This window comes from Acanthopagrus latus, chromosome 15 (genome assembly GCF_904848185.1).
Source record: "Acanthopagrus latus isolate v.2019 chromosome 15, fAcaLat1.1, whole genome shotgun sequence".
Classification (NCBI taxonomy): domain Eukaryota; kingdom Metazoa; phylum Chordata; class Actinopteri; order Spariformes; family Sparidae; genus Acanthopagrus; species Acanthopagrus latus.
The window spans coordinates 8,729,487-8,742,588 of NC_051053.1; the positions used below are offsets into that span (position 1 = coordinate 8,729,487).

Consider the following 13,102-nt stretch of genomic DNA (forward strand, 5'->3'; position numbering starts at 1 on the left):
TTGGGGAGCATTTTTTTTTTTTTTACACTAAGCCAGATCTGTGTCAAGGGGTGCCTCAGTGGCGTGCGGCCGCAGGAGTCACAGTAAGCTTTTTAGACTCTCATATTGATCTTCGTGTCACCTGAGGGCAGGAGAGCTACCTGAGTATCCAGGGCGACAGACGCACTTGAAGCCCCCGGGCGTGTTGATACAGATGCCCTCGTGTAGGCAAGGTGAAACTTCACACTCGTTCACATCCAGGTCACACAGCGTTCCAAAATAACCAGGAGGGCAAATGCAGTGGAACCTGAGGAAGACGTGATAACACTCAATCAGTAGGAAATAAAGTGTGGTGAGGAACAGACGGAGGACAGTAACGACAGCATACGCCTACATTCAGCTCTTACTGTAACTTTATAACTAATACATAATCTCAATGGAGAATACACACAATGATTTTGAGAAAAATGTGTGTGTGTGTGTGTGTGTGTGTGTGTGTGTGTGTGTGTGTGTGTGTGGTCACGGCGTGTATGTGTGCATATCAGACACAGGTGCCCTTTGGATAGGGATAAATTTAGACATAAAAATCACAAAAAAACCCTCTTTCTTTTAAACTTTTAAAATGTATTTATTTTATTTTCACAGCAATCCTAACAGTGGATTACCACTATATACAGCCTTTTGTTCCTTAAAATCTGTTTGTCTCAGTGATGAAGTCTTGACACCTAAATGCGCCGTTTGTTTTAAAAGGTTAACCCTAACCCTAACCCTAACCCTTAATTAACTATTTTTTATTTTCATAGGGCCACCATGTAGTTTTGGAGAAGAAATTCAAACTCAGAATTTGCAATTTTAATGAGTTATTAATACTAACTCCATAACTGAATAAACAAGCTGTTCTCAGAGGAACATAAGGTCCCCAGAACACTGTTTGAAGCTAGAAAGGTGGCGGGGGCCGCCAAATACAAACAACGTAAAACAGAAATTGTGTTGTCAGTTTGTGTATTCAGTTTATTCAGTCATGAAAACAAACAGAGTTTGTCTATTTGTTTAGGCAGAACAAATTATAAGCCAATGAAGATCTTTCTCTGCTCATCAACATTTCTGTTAATGCAATGCATTATTCCCTGAGACACTGAGGAAAATGTAAACACCTTTTATCCAAATGTAAAACGGAATTCTGGACAAGTAGAGTTTGTATTATTCAAGAAGTGCAGGTGGACATACAGGTGGGCTATATGTATGGTCTTGTCAAAGGGAGGTTTTATGTTGGAATATGGTTATTTTAGTTAGACAGGTTAAACTACATTTTGCCAACAGATAGATGCAAGTATGAAGTAAAAGGAGTGTAGTTGGTTCAGTTGTAGGTTTAAAGATTTGTGTCAGAAATAAGACTTTCATGCTAAAGAGCTGGACTCATTTTAACAATAAAGAAATTAGATGAGATGTTACATTAAATTAGATCAAATGTTTGCAGCATTTGACAGCTCACAAATTCAAATGTTAAACTATTCAATGTAGTCACATTTATTTGTAAAAATAAATTAAAGACAATTTAAGCCTCTAAGGGCTGTCACAGCGTGGTTTTCCATTCTCAAACTGACCAGGCAGCTCCTCACACAAAAACCAACAGTATGACAGTAATTAAGCCTCGCTGCGTGTTACTTAATTTAAACTGTGTTTGAAGACTTATTACTGACGGGAAGAGCTTAACCTGTCCAATAATGTGGTTTACTCAATTCAAATTCCTCTCTGTTGCTGTCGATGGGGTCTAATATCCCCTGACCACACGCCTCAGAGGAGATTGTTATCCTGCTTGTCAGCGAGATAATAACAAAACATGCCATTAGGCACCTCTGTGCTCAAATTTAAACTACATCATCTGATTAATCAAATGTAATTTTTCATCTGTAAATCAGTTACATCACATTAAATATCTGTAATATGCTAAACAGTTTTCACTGTCATGTTTTCTGTTATGTAAATTCCAAAGGCTAGACTGGTGTGAGACATGATAAGTAACACATACAGAACATGTATTTTCTATTTATCTTCAAAGTTTTTTAGAAAAAATAAGGGTAAATATAAGACAGCGGGGGCATACAGATTCCTCGTCACGGTAGAGATGGACTTCCTGGGTCATGGCGACGGAGATAGCAGCGTAGGAGATAGCAGCGCGGAATTGTTTGCGGTGGGCAGCGGGGTTAAAGCACACCTGATGTGAACTCCCTGGACTGTGCAATCAGGGAGAGCGCTCTGAGCGGGGGCCAGGTCACATGGGAGCGAAATCATGACGGGAGACAAACTGGAGACAAACCATTTAGGACTCAAATTGGCCCTGGGACTTCTCTACCCATCTGTCCGACTAAGCCTGGAAGCCCCGGGGCTCCCATTAAGCACAGCAGAGAGAAGCACCAGTGGAGTAAAGCCCAATCTAGATACATGATGTGCTCCTGCTGAATTCGCTCTCTTGTCTTTAGACTTGCAGCTTATGTGTGTCAAGGATGAAGACGGGCTAGTTATATAAACCAGAACACTTTGAAGCGGAGCCCCGCCGCCTCCCGTGTTTTTCTTTGAATGTGCTTTGTTGATTTGGCTTTCAAATCAGACTCAGAAAATTAATTCTGCCCGGCCATTACGGCAAATGTGTTTGTTTTTTTTGTGTTTTTTTTATTTTAATGCGCACAATGAAAAAAGGAATAAAAGGAGTATACATTTACACTTACTTGTTCACAAGGTCTTGACAAACGCCGGTGTTGCGGCAAGGGCTCGAGGCGCACTCATTGATGTCTTCCTCACAGCGAAGGCCAGAAAATCCCATCTTACAATCACAGCTGGAAGAGAGAAATCATTAATATTGATATTTTGTCTCAGATGGGAAAAAGAAGATCTATCTGTTTCCCAGTGGCATATTGCACGGAATGAGCAAAAATCATTACGAGTTTAATGATATTAATTACACATCATATTTAGCGTGATTGCACATACAGGCATTTAACATGAAGGCCCTGGGTTTGGGCTCCTTAACTAAAAACCAAAGCCGGCATGACAATTCGACCTAATTTCAACCTGAAATGCTACAGCACTAAATCCATTAAAAATACATTTAAAAAAGGGCAGGAGCTCAGAACAAATCTATTAACTCAGGGTAATCGACATCAAAATGAAAGCATAATGGTCTGAAACCTGCACCGGGATGACGCTTACTGGTTCTGACACTCCGGATTTGCTAATGTTTAAAGTCCATCAGCGCAACTGACATTTTCGTGACTCTCTGGAAATGAAAAAGCTGGTTATGGATGGCGCTCTTTTTACCTGTAGCTGTTGACCCGGTCCACACAGTCGCCCTGGTTCTGGCACGGATTTGAACTACACTCATTGGTGTCAATTTCACACCGACTTCCCTCAAATCCTGAAAGACAGATGAGATGGTCATGGATCGGCGAGCCCCACTACATCCTGAAAACGTCAGGGCCGATGATAACAAAGGCCCCAGTGAATGCCATTTTAATGGAACTAGTAGCCCCTGTAGCATATCTCATCTTCCAGCTCTCAGCACTCACTGTTTCCCCTTTGAGAGTGTGTAAGTCTAATAATACTTTAGTGCCACAGACAGATTGGTCTGAGGGTTAGTGGTTTGGGGGTTTGGGAGGTGTGTGCTTGTGTGTGCATATCGCGTGTGTGTGTGAGAGAGAGAGAAAGCGAGCGAGTAGGGGGACATCTTGTTAAGTTAGGGTAAGAGGGAGAGCCTAAGCCCAGGAGCTCTTTTGCCCTTTTACATTAGGGGGTTGAGGGGCAGGATGGCTAAGCAGATCAGCATGGATGTTTTGTTGTACTTTTGAAGGCAGCCTGGGAGCTCGCAGTGTTCCGCCTGTCAGAGGTAATTCTCTTGCGCTTCCTCCGGTCCATAGGACGGGGTTTCTGCTGACCATGTCCAACTGAACGACTTGGTTTGATGAAGTTCAAAGGAACAAATGGATAAAGAAAAAAGAATAAATCAACCCTTAATGCACATTTGTGTGGAGGAAAAAACTGGTCATGGTGATTTGAGTTTCTACAAGAAACTGAAACTTGGTGGTGAAATTGAATCACTACGGTCTATATCAGGGGTTCTCAACCTTTTCAAGCCAAAAAGCCCCAGATCAATGGTCCCAGATGAGTTTGTTCTTGACTCACACTAACTTGAAAGTGCAAAAATAAGACCGCAATGATAACATTTTTAAGTAGACAAATCTTTTTTTTTTTTTAAATAATTCATCTACAGAGCATGTAGAAAAGTTTAAAAAAAAAAGGTCTCTATTCCTTAAAAAACATGATTATGATTGTGAGTTAATTATTTTAAAAAATGTTGCTGGGTCCTAAATGATTGCTTTGTTGACCTCCATGCTAGAATTCTGACATTTGATTTCAGCTTCCAACAAGGTTTGAGAGCAAATAGTATAACCCCGATGGTATCACTTGGTATCTGTGTTTCGTCAGCAATCGGGAGTCTTTTCAGTTGCCATTTAAAAAAAAAAAAAAAAAGTAATATGTCTGAGTTCTACAGCAGGTGCCCTGCATACAGTACTGCCCTAACATAAACTTGCCAGTGTCAGTAATGGAAATGTTAACTACATTAAGGTTAGCCATCTACCTTAATGTTTGCTCACTTGCATTAGCAGTGTTAGCTGGTGCAACAAACTGGCAACCACTTAAGGGGGCAGAGGACTCCATGTGCACGCACACTTTGACTCTTACAAACACTCATGGACATCAATTTTGAATCGTCACTGTGACAGGCAATGTCCATAATATGTTAATCTATCTTATTCTCCACAAGGACCACAGTTTGAGAACCTGTGCTCTCTGTTATATGTATACATGTAAACGGAACTAACGTCATAGCGCTGGAATATTCCGCTCTGAAAAGTGTCTGTATCAGTTCATGTGGTCTGAATTTCCCTCTTTAAAATTACAACTGTATATTTCAGAGAAACAAATCTTCAATATAAAAGAGCTCTGATTCAGTTGCTGACATTCAGACCTGAACATCCATGATAAACAGCATAATAAATGAAACCTCGATGAGTGATTCTTTACGTCTATCCTTTGCCTCCATACCACTGATCTCCTTGCTTTCTCCAACTGTTTTCTGCACTGCATTTACACGGTGGTGATGTGAGCGATAATACAAACACACCATTCTCTGTGAAAACTCTGCTATCAGACTCCAAGCGCAGACGTCCAAAGACTAGTATTGTCTTTTCCCCGCAGAGCACCATCTGCCACGCATAATTAAAGGCGATACAAGCATATAACAAAGTGTTTATAAAACTAGCTTATAATGAGTTCTGTTATTGTCTCCTTGTCTCATTATGTTCACTCCCACTGCTTCAAGTTGGAGTTAAATATATATTTCAACTATAATGGTTTTGGGCTCGTGTCAGTATAAATCTCAGAGAAGTGCCCGCATTAACAATGATGAGCGTTGAAAGTTATTCAGAACATGAAGACAAGAACATGAAGAAAAAAGAAAATGATAAAAAAGATATGTCCTCTATCATATCGTACTAAAGTAACATGGATGAACGTGTAATAATGTAATGTATGTATGTATACGAACCTTTTAACTACTTCATGATCAATACCATGTACATTTCTCAAGGTCTAAATGTATACAATAGCCTGTGATGGCAACAACAATTTCTCTACTTCCATTGCTTTAAAAATTAACTGTGAACCAGATGGCAGAACGTTAAATAGATCAGACATTTCTCAGTGCAGATAGATGCAGCAATTGTAATCAATTATTTGTGGGTTCTGCTTTTCAGCCAGATGAGGCTGAGTTGTGTTGATTATTAAGTGTTGTTCAATAAAAAATGCTCTCTGAGCAAACCCTCACTGCGCATCTTTAATCAGCCGGATGAAACTGAAGTGTATATCATCTATGTTTTTTAAAGAAAGACATGTTTTCAGTCAGACTCGGGTGATGCTAATGAAAAATGGCGACGGCCAACCAGCCCCACGCATCCTGGGACGATCGAGAATGAGAGGGAATCCGCGAGACCACAGAGAGCACCGAGCGCCCGGTGAATTATGGGACGGCACAGGTTTCCCAAGCTGGTCTGTCAGTCAAAGCAATGGCGAAGCTCCTCAGGGACTATTTCGAATGTCACCACAATGTAATGCATCTTCTGCCACTAGCAGTGACTGGAGGCTTCTCTTTGACAGAGCACAGAGAGGGATACCCAAGGCGCATCCTCACGTATTCATTCCATCATCTGGCTGGGGCTTGCGGTGTGCGATCACTGCTCCTGCCAGTGTATGTCTCCGAGGAGAAGAAATTGCGGGTAATCCCGCGTGGATAGTGAGCTAACTTTGATGGACGTCTCAATTGAAATATAAGTGATGTCTTCATTTTAACAGTATGAATTTGGTTCGGACTGATACAGTTGCGACTGCAGTGTTCTTATCAAAGCTGCTGTCAGACTGATGTAAGAATTTCTCAGAGGCAGCTCAGTAAAAAATGATCCACAGCTTGTGCAATATAGATTATGGTCTTTGTCTGTGGAGTCTGTGTCGCAGTAGATCAAATGTCAGTCCTAACTGGTGACATAACTTGAGCTGTGTGCGATTTCCATGATGAAACTACAAGCTTAAATGCAAGTTTCCTTTCACTTGAACTGTGTTGAGTTGTTGTCAAATGGTTGTTCAACTGTTCTATTCTGAGTTAGTGTCTTAAATTGTTCTGTTATGATTACTTTCCAATTACTTTCACTATTAAACATAGCCTTGAGTTCTACTCTTGATTTTTTTTTATGATTTGATTTCACCAAACATTTGAGAGGTCACAGTAATCACGGTGATCAAGATGATGGTTCACCACTATCCCTCCAGGTCTTAGATGTGGTGGACAGTTCCTAACCCAATTTTTGATCATGCAAAGATGTGTTTCTTTTTATGTCCTTGTGTGTACACACACAGCACCAGTGTTCGTTTTGATGTCAATGTGTCAATGTGTTTTATTGTGTCCTGTTTTTGACTGTTATATGTGATGTATACACATTTTTGCCTTTTGCACACAAAAAGGCACAGATCTAGCCTTACTGATCAAATTTTGCTCAAATTGGACTGTTTTATGACTCACTTTTCCTGACTTTAAGTTAGTCTAAGATATATCAATGACGCTTTTGCACAATAGCAATGCGCAATTTACAACATGTTCCACACATAAACTGGTGTACATAATGCAAGAAGTCCTCATGCATAGTTGAAACCATGCCCACAATTGTTCTATTGAGAGCCAAGAGTAATATCACAAGGTGGAGATGAGATATAAGATATAAGACACAGAGGTTGTTCGCCAGTTTCACTGATTCATTTTGTTAAACTAAATATATTCTCTTGATGATTGTGACGTAGATGTCACTGCCGACGTCGGTTTTAAAAGTGTTGAATTAATCCTACAGGCAATGTCATTAGCATGGTTATGGTCATGCAAAATGACAGCTGAAGTTGTGCTGATTTGCACTTGCATGCAGTGTGTTTCTGTCAAAATGTAACAGAGCAGGGTTGCTATGAAATGTAGTGAGCACATCTAAGATGCCGGGAGGTGAAATATTTTCTATTTTCAACTCCTTTTTATCTTGTGATGCCCACACACCAATTTGTCAACCTGGCACTAAGATAACTCATAATCTGAGACCAAATCTAAAAAAACTCTACAACTTGACTACCTTAAATAACTACAGTACATCAATAAAAAAAAAGTAAATTAACACTAGAACCAAGAGAGATTTCATATCTGTGATGCCTTTGTTTTGCGGTCCCCAAGAGGCCTGTCAGCAAAAACCATACGCCCCTGTCTGCGACTGAGCACGAACTTTTCTCATAATACAAGGGGAAATTGATGATACTCTTAAGGCTTACAGTAGTGTATGTGCTTGCCATGAATTTTTGTTGAAATGAAAAATGTGCCAGCACTGTGGCAGTCTGAAATCGCACGGAAAGCGAAAAAGGGCAAAAGGAAAAGGAATGTGGCAACGCCGATGAATCACTGCACGGAGAGAGATTTGATGGAGTGTCGCTATACGTTTTGCTTTGTTTTGGGATTTTCCGTTTCATAATTCACGTGCAGTTTATTCTAAAAAAATTCTGGTAAGATAACTTTGTAAGAACAGACACATCTCACACAGGTAGACACATCGTCAGTCCCGTGCAACAAATGACTAATGCCAGACAATTAAACACAAATATAAATGGGCAGACAAAACAGATATCGTGTTAGTTATCGACCCATGTACAGAGAATTTGTCCTCACTGCAGCGGACTAAGGTTCGAGTCCCATCCCCTCTCTCTAATACCATTTCCTGTCATATCTCCAAATTCCCTGTCAACAGGGCCGAAAAACAAAAAGGATTACAGCACTCTTGTGAGTCCTTCAGATGCACTGACCAAAAAAAACTGGGTTACATGAATAAGTGGGTTAAGAATAGAAATCTGTCTTACACTGTAAACACCAGCCGCTGCAGCCAGTCTAGCTCGCCGCCTCACACCTGGACCACCTCTTCAACACCGCTAATGAAGTCACAAAATGATTAAACACCGAGTTTATTTAAAATTTGTTTACTGCACAGCTGTGACAGAGCCGGGCCTATTTTTATACGCTACGTGTAAATGCGGACGCTTTACTCTTACAGCGGCGCGCAAGTGACTAAACACAGCCGTTCTCTGGTTTACAAGATGCCTACGGTAAACACCTGACCTTAGCTGGATTACAAATGGTACACTATGGCTTACTACACTTCACACTGTGTTGAATAACTACACTGCCTAATGAACGGTCTTTTGTTGATTTAGCTTCTAGAAAGTTTGGTCTCGGATGTTAAGAACGTAGTATTTCTTTTTTTTTATTATTTTTTTGGCCTTTTTCGGCTTTATTGACAGTATAGCTGAAGAGTTTGGACAGGAAACAGGGTAAGAGATGGGGAGTGACACGCAGCAAAGGGACCCGGGCCGGGAGTCGAACCCGGGTCCGCTGCAGAGCCTCGGCACATGGGTCGCGCGCGCTACCGACTGAGCTATGCGGCGCCCAGAACGTAGTATTTCTTATTCCAACTTTGACGTTCTAAGTGTTTTCTTCTAGTTAAAGTATGTATACTATAAAACTGGAAATCTGCACAATGTTCAAAAGAGTTAGTGTTACATCAGAGGTCTGAGATAAAGACACCTCCGCTATATGACCTAAAATAATGGAAATACTTGAGTTGGCTCCAGCTGCGTCCATCTCATATATCATTCACACTTAATAACCTTGTCTCTATAGCTCTGCAATTACAATCTGTACTCTGTAGGATGAAAGAAAGATCTGACTGTGCAGTGAATCTAAAAGATTCACTAAGAAATGTTTTTCTTAGCAAATTAATTAAGGGCAATTAGCAATATGAAAGGGTCGCAAGTACCGCTGATCCCACTGTGAATCAGCAGCAGCCGCCCCAGCTTGCTGTTTGGTATTTTGGTTTGCTGGTCCGTATGTCTGAGTATGAAGGCTATCACCTCGTCTGCCACATGACAAAACAAAGTCTAAGATGCCGTTTTAGCAGTTGGCAGAACAAACGAGGGACAAAATGTGAGCAAACAGTGGTCTTGCCCCCGACAGATGACACACAAAAAAAAAATAAGGACTCCGGAAAAAGCTGCCAATATTGCTCTGCTTCTGCGCATTCGCCTGCTTACATTTTCACCAGAAGAACAAGACAGTTCTGCCAATAACAAAATCCGGGTAAATCACTATGTCCTTACTTAACTGTGTCCTCTACTGCCCCGCTGTCATAATCAAAGTGAAAGCAGCACTCCGACTTGATACAAATGCAGATGCACTCATCTAGGTCGCCCTCGGCTGTTGCCCCGTGCTTACAGCAAGAAGCTTCATGAGACATAGTGAGCACTTTGATGGCTGTTTTTTTTTTTTTTTTTTTGCTGCGAGTCTGACCTGTCAGGCGTCACACAGACTGCCTTTAGCCGTTTGATTGGTAGAGCCTGCCGGAGCTCTACATTTCCTGGCACCTTTGCCAACAGCAATCACCAATAGGTTGCAGAAAAATAAAGAAAAACAAGCTTATTTAAAAGAACAACCCTATAACACCCTATTACCATACAGTCATATACAGTACATTCAGCTCCTCGACTTCATCTTGTCCCTCCACTTTTAAGAACTAAAACCTAAGCATCATAAAATGAGGCTATCCTGGTGGCAGTAGTGTGTTCTGTCTCCACAGAGTTACATAGAGACCATTTGGGTATTTTTTTTTTTCCTGCTGGGATGCATTCGGGGGTTAAACGCCAATATGTTGGAAGCTACTGATGACTGAGAGTTTTTATGAAGAACACAACTGATAGCACTATGTGCTCATTAACGCCTGTTTCTGCCCTTTTTTCGCATGCAGCTGTTGTTCGGGCTTGAAAAAGAGGTCTCAAAGGGAAAATGGAAGAAAAGAAGCACCTCTTGCCCTCAGCAATAGAATATCAGTAGCATGCCGAGACCTTTGCTCACTGAAGGGGCGAGCTCTCACACTGAGACTGAACACCTGCTACATTTTAATATTTTGTTGACTCACTTTCAGAATAATAGACCAGATACTCCATTGCTTCCAGAAATGGAGCTGCTGTTTACACAATGAGCTTAAATTTGCTTAAATTACAACACAGTCATTGACTGCCTCATGTCATTACTCATGTTTACCTGGAGATTGTTCTTTGTAATATCTTTAATTTCAGCAGTTAAAGACGTTATTCTGGATTCTGGAACTGTCTAATTAAATTAACGAGTCAAGACACATACACCACATTGTCTTTGTTATATATAATCTCTATGTTTTACATGCTGCTGCTGTCTGAGCGTGGACACTATTGTAAAAACATGTCGGCCCAGACGTCAGAATAAAAATGTCAGCATTTAACATTTCTACAAACCAAAGATACATTAAAATGAAACCGCTGCACATTTTAAATCAAGATACTGCAGCATTTTCAGGCCATGTTACTATCAACAAAGCTGGATAATCTAGACGAGACGCTGGAGGAATTTGCAGCCAAAATCTTTTTCCAGTTGGTGAAACAAACATGTGGCGTTACATGATTTTTTTCCTAACCCTAACACATTGGTTTTGTTTCTAAACCAAACCAGATTATAACAGCAGAGCAATGTCAAAACATAAAATTGACATTAAACCTAAAGCAATATTATTTGCAACATAAAGGAAATGTAAACTTTCAACATATCCACAGTTGACAAAAAACATAATTTTCTCGCATTTATTTTGACGTTTGGGGTTAGAAAAATGTTATCTCTGTGACACTATCCTATAACTTTGGGATAGGATGGCACATCATAAAACCCCCTCGAAATAAAGTTAAGTTGATTGGGGGCATATATCTAGCAGTGATGGCCCAAAAGTGCATTATGTTTAATAACACCATACAGTGCTGAGTGCTGTGTGATATTCACATACATCTGCCCGGGCATCTGGTTAATAAATTGAGACACACATCCACTATAAGTCATATTGTCTCGCTCCTCCATAAAAAAAAGAATAATCACTTAAAATGAGTGCAGCGAGGATGGACTTTTTCAACACATCTTTGGCAACACATGTTCTCAACACATCTTTTTCAATATCATATTAAGTATGTGTCAGTTCTCTTGTTGGCACAGCTTCACAGAAGCTCATTAACCAACTGTTTGGTAGGACACAATCTCAATCTTGTGGAAGGTGAAGGCTAGTGTAGCATGCCATGCAAATAAAGGGGTTTGTTCTCCATCTGGCCAGGAACACCTCTGGGGATATTCCGAGCCATGGAGACCAAATGGTTTTTGCATGTAAAGGGACCACACAATGCCTCTGAATTAATTCGCTGCACTGCAAGAATCATAGCTCTCCACTCAGCGCGACAGACCAGAGGCGATCACACTGTCCCATTCTCATATAGCTCACTTTTAACTCTTAAATATGCCAACCCATGAGGAGGTGGTAATGGGCAAAGGCACATTCTAATGAAAATACATAGCATATCATTAAGTCTACACTAGACACAGACACAGAGACACAGACACAGAGTGTTCTATTATGGAAATACAAATATCTAATCTAGCTATCCAGCCATCTATCTATCTCTCATACTGTTTTCATCTGTTTGGCTTTCATGTTTCAATTGAATTACCATATTTTTTGGATTCAGTTTCACGGTAACCTCAGTTCTGACCATATAAGAATATTTTACCACTGCTCAGATAAAACCCTGCAGTAGTTTTGTAGTGTTTTGTAGCGCTGCATTGTAAAAACCCTCAGACAGTCCTTTGTGTTTCCAGGACTAGTGGTAGCTGCAGTTGAAACAGCACAGCCTTGACGTTGATTTTATCTATTTTGTTATTTTTTTGTACTAGCGAAACAAACGCTTCAGCAAACGGAGCAAGGACACCCGAGCCTGGCGCATTGTGTACAAGTCGGAGAATCTGATGTAACTCTGCCTTGTGCCGTAATCCATGTTGAGTGATGCTATGTGTGTTTGTTTCATTTGTTGTGGTTGTCGGCCAGTAACCCTCACCCCAACCTCTACCCTAACTCTCCCATTTTCAGGTTGCTCTTCTATCAGGTTTGGCACTCCCTGCTGAGGCCCCTCATTAAGAGGAAAGTGGAACATCTGTGCCGGTCAGGCAAGATGACTTAGGCCTCCTGGCCAGAGCCTCGGCGGAGAGAAACTGCTCGGAAGAACAAAAACTTCCTACAGGAGCCCTCTACAATCAGGAGAGGATAACTACCTCAGCCTTATGTTTCGCTTTCAAGAAGATTCTTTCAGCTGGCTCTGGTTTTATTCTGGCCTGCAGGTTCTCACAGCGTACCTTTGTAGACAAAACTCATTTCCATTGTGTCTGTGTTTTACAAATCCCTTTAATGCTTCTCCCAGTAGGCACCTCCTAATGGCTGCCTTTTAGCTCCCGTATAGCTGTTGAATAGAAAAGCTTCCACATCGCCCTTTTTGTGAGACTGATACAGTCTAGAGCTCTGTCTTGGGAAAACCCCTGTATGACCACACACTTAGCTATGTAACGAATTTAGCATAGCAGGCTTAAGTTGAGAAAAATGAT

At 40.9% G+C, this 13,102-nt stretch overlaps 1 protein-coding gene across 2 annotated transcripts in view; it reads right to left on the reverse strand.

Annotated features, from left to right (window-relative positions):
• eys (eyes shut homolog) overlaps positions 1-13,102 on the reverse strand; it is a 295,658-nt gene that overhangs the window by 90,066 nt on the left and 192,490 nt on the right. For both annotated transcript variants that reach the window (XM_037124906.1, XM_037124907.1), the window contains 3 exons: positions 3,295-3,391; positions 2,706-2,813; positions 141-286 (listed from right to left, as the gene is read on the reverse strand). In XM_037124906.1, the coding sequence (XP_036980801.1) occupies positions 141-286; positions 2,706-2,813; positions 3,295-3,391 (351 nt within the window). The remainder of the gene's footprint in view (positions 1-140; positions 287-2,705; positions 2,814-3,294; positions 3,392-13,102) is intronic.